The sequence below is a fragment of the Carlito syrichta genome, unplaced genomic scaffold (genome assembly GCF_000164805.1).
Source record: "Carlito syrichta isolate Samal-C Ts95f unplaced genomic scaffold, Tarsius_syrichta-2.0.1 Scaffold303013, whole genome shotgun sequence".
NCBI lineage: Eukaryota > Metazoa > Chordata > Mammalia > Primates > Tarsiidae > Carlito > Carlito syrichta.
In genome coordinates, this window is record NW_007247109.1 from 123425 (window position 1) to 131787 (window position 8363).

Below are 8363 nucleotides of genomic sequence, written 5' to 3' on the forward strand. Positions count from 1 at the left end.
GTTAGTGTCCCAACAGGTCCCATGTGCCCAGCACCAGATGACCTTCCCAGGCAGGGGCCAGGGAGGGACTTTTAGCCCCAGCCCTGCCCCTTCACTGTCCTGCCCTGCAGAGTCTCTTCCACCCCCACTGACCCCTGTGTGTCCTCAAGGGGAACACAGGCTCCTCGGGGGTTGACCTTTGACCCTTATCCCTAGAGCACCCATCACTGGATGTGCCACAAGGCCCAGGGAACATCGGAATCAAGCTGTCCCTCTGTTGTCAGCAGACCCTGTGAGAGACGGGCCGAAGGACCTGCCTGAGGTCACGGCTGGGGGTCTCGAATCAGACCCACCTTCCAGACCAGCTGACTCTGACCCCCGTGCTTCCTCCCATGAGAAAGGAAGAGGGGAGAGGTTGACCCTCCAGCCTCCCCCAGCCAGTCCCCTCACAGCACAGACTGCCAGGAGGCGGCGTCCCGGGTGCTTAATGACAGGTTTGTGCAGCGCCAGCCGCGAGCAGGTGCAGGCACCGCCAACAATGGAGCAATTTTGGTAATGACAGGAGGCCTGGCGGGCGCCCGCCGCTTCCTGCCCACAGGGGCTCGGGCGGCTGAGCCTCAGGCAGGCAAGCAGGGAGGGCCACTGCCCACACGGGGTCGAGGCAGATCCACTCCAGACATCGTCCACTCCAGAGACATCGGCCCCTTACTCAGGGGAGATGACCTAGGCCAGGACCCCTGCCTGGCTCCTGAGACCTTCTGGGATGGGAGGGGCCGGGATGCTGGGATTCTAGCCCCAGCCCTGATGCCATCCCCAACCCCCAGGCCTCAGTTTCCCTTCCAGTCACACTTTCTGCCTGACTTGGGAAATTGAGCGTTGAGACTTCAGTCCGCCCTGCCCACTCCTGCCTTCTCTCCCCGGATCTCTGCTCATCGTGGGCAGAATGCGGCCAGGCTGCTTTTCCAGCACAGCAGAGAGCATGCAGTGGGCACTCAATAAGAGTGTTCCGTGTTGAGATCAGCAGAGCTGAGGTCTGGTTCTGCGGCTTGTGGAATCCTTCCCAAATACCCCTCTGCTCTCCCTCCTAGGGTGGGCGGCCCTCTCTGCTGCCGTGCACAGAGATGCCCCCTGGACAGCACGGTCCCAAGGAGCCCAGCTGACCCCACTGTCCCTGTGGTGTGCAGCACACAGGAGACACTCGGGGAGAGCAGATGGGTGGGAAGAGTGAGGGCTCTGAGTCAGGCATGGCCTCCAGTCCTGGCCGCCTGACTGCTGAATGTGGGACATGGGGGAGTCGCCAGCCCCCCCACAGTCCTCACATCTGTGCCTCTGGGGTGGCTTCTGGTGGCAGGGTGCTCTGCCTGGGCCTGGCACCTGGGGCCTCCGGTGACTGCCGGGGGTTCTTCACACCTCCAGGCTTACTGGGGTGAGCTGAGGGACAGAGAGGCAGTGGCCAGACAACCAGGTGGCCCCACATCACTGGGCTCCAGAAACTATGCCTGGAACCCCAGCCATCCCCTCATCATGGCCCTGGGCCCCAGGAATTTGGCCTTTGCAGCAGAATGGGAGTGGAGATGCCAGCTGGGCGGCCTGAGAGTCAGGGTCTTCATTTCAGGTTGGGAAGGCCTCTCCCCAGCACGTGCCCAGATCTCATCCCCAGGTCATCCCCAAAGCCAGCCAGCACTAGGTAGGTGAGGATGCTGAACACGCAGCCAGTGCCAGCCTCTGAGGGCCCACCAGGAGGCCCCTGTGGGCCTGAGCCCTATTCCTTGAGGGATGACCCAGTCTGGCTGCAGCCTGGCTCCTGCCCCAGGAGGCCCAAGGGCGGCCCCGCTGGGTGGCCAGGCTGCCTGAGAGCACCAGGGCAGCATCACACCCATGGCACACTCTGGTCCTCAGGGCTTGTGGCACATTGTCGGTCCCCTCCCAGCAGTGTAAGCTGGCATCTGCTCTGCTGCCCATGCAGCCCTGGCACCTACCACCACGCCTGGCACACAGTAGGTATTCAGTGAACAACAGCTGTCATGGGCAGACACAGGCCTGGCGCTCTCCCGTTGCTGATCCAGCCACCAGGCCTGCACTCTGTCTGCTGCAAGCGCCCGGTGGGCCTGGCCAGCGTCTTTCTTCTCTCCTCCTCCATCCCACAGGAGCTCAGGAGCAGCGGTTGCCAGAGATTGAAGGCAAAATTGCCTGAAAGCCTGTGCTTTTATCCTCCAATTTGTAGCCATTTAGCAGGACTGGGCGGAGGTGCCGTGGGCTGGGTGCTGTCGGCACAGAAGTGCCCACCGCTGCGGAGATCGGGCTCTTTGTCCTTCCCCGGACAGCCCGGGACATGGGACTGGTACTGTATGGGGCCAGGCTGGGCAGCGTGGGCCACAGGGGAGGCCCAGGGCTGGGTGCTGGAGGGGCCTCCAGAGATGGATGGGTGCCCAGCTCTGAAGGGACATCGGCCGTCAGTGCACTGCTCTGCTTGGGAGGTGCCCAGCCCCCAGGGGCTGTGCGGGGGTGTTCACAGGCAGTACAGGAATGACAGGGAGCCCAGTGTCCCTGGCTCACCCCTCCCCTGGCCATCAAAGAGGGGCTTGCACAGTTCTGCCCAAGAACAGGGTCCTGCCTCTGTCAGGGGATCCCTGGGGCGCTGGGAGGTGGGTCAGAATCGGAGAGAGAGAAGGAGGGGTGGGGGTGAGCTTCAGATGTGGGGGAGGTGAAATGGGACCACTGTGGCCAAGGAGGCTGTGGGGCAACGGCTCATCGTTGCCCTCTTTGGCAGGGCTGAGGTCCAATTGCTGGAAAGGGGCTTTGGAGTTGGCGCATCTCCTGCCCGTGTGACACCTGGACCTGGGACAGTGGCGGGAGTCGGCAAGGGCCCTACCTTGGGAGGACACGGGAGCAGGCGCACCACTGCACAGCTGCGCTGGCGGGTGAAAGTGGGGTCCCAGGAGGCGGCCCCAGGCTGGGAGGCACTGGAGAGGAGCTGGTGCCTGGCCCACCCAGCCTGCATGTCACCTGGGCTGGGCTTGTCAGGATTTCCAAGTGGCCTCTGAGTCCCTGGGGAGGGAACTCAGATGGGGATGGACAGCTGCCTGCAGGGCTGAGGCTCCCAATGGGTTTGTCCTGCCCGCCTCTGTCTTCTTCCCAGTGGCCCCATCCAGTGGCACCCTTTGTCCCACCTCCAAGTGTTTGCCCAGGACGGCTCCTTTTCCAAGACGCCCTCTCCTCCCAGCTCACCCTCCTCCAGGACACCCTGCTCCCTCTCACCCTTCTCCAAGATGCCCTCCTCTCCTATCTCCTCTAAGATGCCCTTCCCCCCACTCATCTTCCTCCAAGATACCCTCTCCCCTCCCAACTCACCCCCTTCCAAGATGTCCTCCCCCCTCACTGCCTCACTCCTCTAAGATGTCACCCCCCTCCTGCCTCCTCCAAGATACCCTCCGCTCCCAGCTCACCCTCCTCCAAGAAGCCCTTCCCTTCTGTCTCCAAGACATCCCACCCTCCACTCATCCTTCAAGAAAGCCTCCTCCTGCACCCCTTCCAAGATGCCCTCCCCTCCTGTCTCCTCCAAGACACCTTCCCCCCCAGCTCACCCCTCTCCTAGACTCCCTCCCAGCCTGTCTCCTCCAAGTGCCCTCCCCTCCCAGCTCACCCCCCTCCAAGACTCCCTCCCCCTCAGCTCATCCCCCTCCAAAATGCCCTCCCCTCCTATCTCCTCCATGGTGCCCTCCCCTCCCAGCTTTCCCTCCTCCAAGATGCCTTCCCCCCCAGCTCATCCCCTTCCAGCTCACCCTTCTCCAAGACACCCTCCCTGAGGCCCTGTGGCCCATGGGGCTGCAGCTCTGCCCCACAGGTGGAAGATCCAGGCCATGAGAAGTCATGGCTCTTGGCCAGGAGCCCCCATCCTGGGACCGGAAGGCTGCATCGGGGTCATGCATCTGTGTTCTGCAGGCTGTCTCCTCATCCAGGAACCTGAGTGTGAACCCAGCCGAGCACACGTCCCCTCCCAGGATGAACCCCGTGTGGCCAGCCCACCTTCTCTCCCCGCAGCAGCCCCCCCACCTTGAGAGATCATGCCCATCACTCGGGAGCTTCCCAGGGTCTCCTATCAAAGCACAGGGGCTCAATCACCCCCACAAAGTCCTCAGAAATCAGCACCAATAGAAAAATACACTTTATTGTGACCTCACGGTGTGCAGGGCAGCGCAGCGGGCATGAGCAGCAGGGCATGCAGAGCCTGGTGGGTGTACAGGATGCAACAAAGCGGCCCCTCCCCGGACATCTCCCGAAGGGCCCTATGAGCCCTGCGGCCCTTGGGCACAACCAGTCCCCAGCCCAACAGCCCCAGCAGTTCCAGCTGAGTGGCCGGGCAGACTTGGGTCTGGCGGGCAGAGCGGGTGGGAGCCACAGGCGGCCAGTAGCCCGGGGGCGGGGCGGGCCGAGGCAGCTGGCAGGCTCAGCCGGAAGCCGTGCAGGGAGGAGGGCGTGGGAGCCCACACCTGCCAATCCAGCCCCAGCGCCTCAGCAATTTTGTCTCTCTTGATTAAACATCCAAGGAACATCAAGTTCACAGACGTGTTTTCTTCATCTTCATCCTCCTGAAAACACCCAGCATGGAAAAGCAGAGAACAGCTTTGAGATTCCTCCGGCCCCGGATGCTTTTGGGGACAGAGAGAGTTGGAAGGTTGAGGGACAAAGGGGCCAGGCCCGAGGCTTCAGCAAGAGACAGGTGGCAGCGAAGGCAGCAGAGGCAGCGTCCCGGGCTTGTCCGGGAGAGGGACGTGTGCAGTTGTGTGCAGGCATGTGCAGCATGGTGTGCAGCTGTGTGCAGGCATGTGCAGGACGGTGTGCAGCTGTGTGCAGGTGTGTGCAGGCATGTGTAAGAAGGTGTGCAGCTGTGTGCAGGTGTATGGGCCATGTGCAGGTGTTTGGAGCTGTGTGTGGCTGTGTGCAGGTGCATATAAGAAGGTGTGCAGGTGTTTGCAGCTGTGTGCAGATGTGTGGGTGTGTGCAGCTGTGTGCGAGTGTGCACAGGTGTATACAGCTGTGTGCAGGTGTGAGCAGATATGTGCAGCTGTATATAGGAAGGTGTGTGGGTGTTCACAGCTGTGTGTGGCTGTGTGTAGGTATGTATAGGAAGGTGTGCAGGTATTTGCAGCTGTGTGAAGCCATGTACAGGTTGTGTGGGTGTGTGCAGCAACTAGCTGTGTGTGACTGTGTGCAGGTGTGCACAGATGTGTGCAGATGTGTGCGGCTGTGTGCACGAGCAGAAGCAGTGACTGGGTCAGGAGCCAGAGCACACACTGAGTGTCTGCTATGGAGAAACATCAACCACTGACTGCAAACAGCAGACACCACCAGTTGCTGCACTGTCCAGGACAGTGGACAGCACAGCCAGGACCCCGGATTATCCGAACTGGGTGGAGCCAGGATGCAGGGGCAGGGCCAGCCACCCAGCTCCAGGCCAGCCAGCAAGGGCCCCTCCAGGCAAGCAAGCCTTCTTCATGGCAGGGCAGATGGTCTGAGAGAGGCCGGCCTGGCAATTGGGGAGGGCCACAGACAAGGCAGGCCCACCTGCAGGACAAGCTGGGTAGGACATGGCTGTGGTGCTCACTTCCAGCACTGCTCCAGGGAGCTGTGGGGTTGGATCTTGAGCCGCTGGGGGCAGAGCAGCTTGGTGAAGGCCCGTCGGAAGCTGTGGTGGCACAGTGGATAGAGGATGGGGTTGACAGCCGAGTTGGCCCACAACAGCCAGAAGGACGTCTCGTACCAGTAGTCAGGCACGCAGTGGCCATGGCAGGCGGCCCGGATGATCATCAGCAGCGTGTATGGGGCCCAGCAGAGCCCGAAGATGCTCACGATGACGGCCAGTGACTTGGCCACCTTCTTGTCCCTTGACAGCCGGAAGCGCTGGGTGAAGCTTTGGGACACCATCTTCATGCGCTTCTCCAGCGATGCCGAGGATGCCGATGGCTTAGAGCCCCGCTTAAGCGAGCGTGGTCTCTCGGCACCCCGTGATGAGCTGCCAGAGCTGGAGGTGGGCGAGGCTGCAGCACCCACCCCTGTGCCAACCGTAAGGGCCGCCTCCCCGGCCTCTGTGCCCGGGGCTGCATCGCCTACCCCATACCTGTGCAGAGGCATGGCCTCCCCATGGCCCCTCCGCCAGCAGCCCCAACAGCCAGGTGGCGGCGGTGGCGGAGGTGGTGTTGGCGAGGGTTGGGCCTCTGGTGGATGCTCGGGGCCAGTGTCGCGGACCCCGTCTAGCCGCAGGCGCGTGCGTCTCTGGATGTTCAGGTAGATGCTGAGATTGAAGAAGGTGACACTAAGAAAGGGTGTGAAAAACTCCAGTGTGGAGGCCGTGATGAGGAAGTACCAGTTGTAGAAGAACTCAGCATAGCAGTGACCCTCGGGGATGGAGCTGCCCCCGGACAAGTACTCCCAGCTCAGGATGGCCGGCCCATACAGCAGAAAGGCCAGCACCCACACCAGCAGCATCTTGCGCACTGCCCTCCGCGTGTCGCCCTGCTGGGCCCGGTATGAGACCTGTGGGGACAGGTCGGTCAGGAAGCGCTGGGTGGCCAGGAGGGCAGGGATATTGGACCCAGATCTCCGGCAGCCTCCAGAGCTCTGCGTACACCCTTCCTCCACAGCAATGCTCCTCCCTCTTCTGCCTCCCTCCCTCCTTCCCGGTCCAAGGCTCGTGGCCAGGACCAGCACCACACCCAGCCTTGGCCACAGACCATGTGCAAACACAGCTATTTCTGACACGATGAGCCTCACAAGGGCCTGCACTGTCTCTAGAGGATCAAGCCTCATCCCTGCACAGGTGCTCACACCCTTGGATGCTGGAGGTCAAGGGTGAAACCATGTGTCAGCCCATTGCTGGGAGACAGCCCCTCCAGAACAAAGCACCCAAATCTACATCAGAACTGCTGAGGGAGAGTTAGGAAGAGGCCAGCCCACAGGTCCACCCATGGGCATAGCGGCCAGCACTGGCCAGGGTGGCAGGAGAGGACTTGGGTGGGACAGCCCTGGGAAGAGAAGGTCCTGGGTGCCCCCCACGGTCCTCCCACCAGTCTGAGGCTTTGCCTTGCCCAGGACAGAGCCATGTTCAGATCCAAAGATCAGCAGAGGTGGCCGAGCCCCTGCGTGGGCCAGGCCTGGGTCATGTGGCCTCTCACCTGACCTCCGCAACTGTTCTGCAGCCCACTCCTGGCAGATAGAGGAGGAGAAGGGAGACCACAGTGCCGAGCTCAAGAGGACCCCAGACCCAGGCTTGTGGCACTCTGTCCCTTGGCCTTCTCAGACCAGAATGAAACATGCCACACCCTTGCATACATCGAGCCCTGGCATGAGTGGGTCACTGAGGAGATGTGAGGTCAGAGGAGTGGAGTCCCAGGTCCATGTGGCTCTGACACAGGGTACCTAGTGGGTCCCTGATGCTTGGTGACTTCTCACATGATGGGGAATGCTGTGCAGGAGCTATGCATGCTTGCCCCAAGCCTGTGTGTGCGTGTGTGTGTGTGTACATGCTCACACACATGCATGAGGACGTCTGGCCCCAGATCTTCCTCAACTCCAGGCACTTTGTGCCTGCCCCAGTGACACCTCTGCCCTCAGGAATGTTGATTCCCAGTTCCAGACTCCCCACCTCCTGCCCATGCCAGGATGGTCCTGCTGGCAGTAAAAGGCCACATGCTGAAGCAGGACCCATGGGACCAAGCCCACCGGGACCCACCCCCTGCTCAGAAGTGGCCATTGCCCCACCCCCACCCCAGGCAAGTGTGGCCGGGTCCCAGGACTCACAGCGCGGGTGACTGACAGGAAGCGGTCATAGCTGATGAGCACGATGTTGAACACTGAGGACGTGCACAGCAGGTAGTCCACCACCAGCCACAGCTTGCAGAGGCCTCGGCCGAAGGTCCAGCGGCCGGTCAGCACATAGGGCACATACAGCGGGATGCAGAAGGCACCTGTAGGAGCATGGCCGGATGAGGCCAGGCTCAGACCAGCTGCAGCTGAGAACTGGGCAGACCCTGGGGTTCCACGGTGGCCGCCTTTCTGGGACTGGCCACCCTCATCCCTACTCCCCCTCCTATCCACAAACTGCCAAATGTTGCCACCCCCACACCATCCCTGCTCCTGGCCGCACTGGCATGCCCTGAACTTGGGGCAGGGGTAGATCCGGGTTTGCGGGCCTCTGGGCACCAGACACTGAGTGCCTGGAGTTGGGACCAGGATTTCTGTCCAGCGCTCCCAGACCGCAAGAGAAGGAAGGAAATCTTCCTGCCCCCATGCTGGACCCAGACCCCAGTCCCATGCTCCCACCACCACCCCTCCCCGGGCTGTAGGACCCCCCTCCCTCTCAGCTAAGAAGCTGCAGCCCCGCCAGC

General features: G+C 61.9%; 1 protein-coding gene across 1 annotated transcript in view; it reads right to left on the minus strand.

The window, feature by feature from the left end:
- Window positions 1–4974: 4974 nt before the first annotated feature.
- HRH3 (histamine receptor H3) overlaps window positions 4975–8363 on the minus strand; it is a 4051-nt gene continuing 662 nt past the window's right edge. The window contains exons 2-4 of the mRNA XM_021712016.1: window positions 7777–7943; window positions 6098–6513; window positions 4975–5863 (exon numbers count right to left, since the gene is read on the minus strand). Coding sequence (XP_021567691.1) covers window positions 5581–5863; window positions 6098–6513; window positions 7777–7943 — 866 coding nt within the window. The 3' untranslated portion in view covers window positions 4975–5580. The remainder of the gene's footprint in view (window positions 5864–6097; window positions 6514–7776; window positions 7944–8363) is intronic.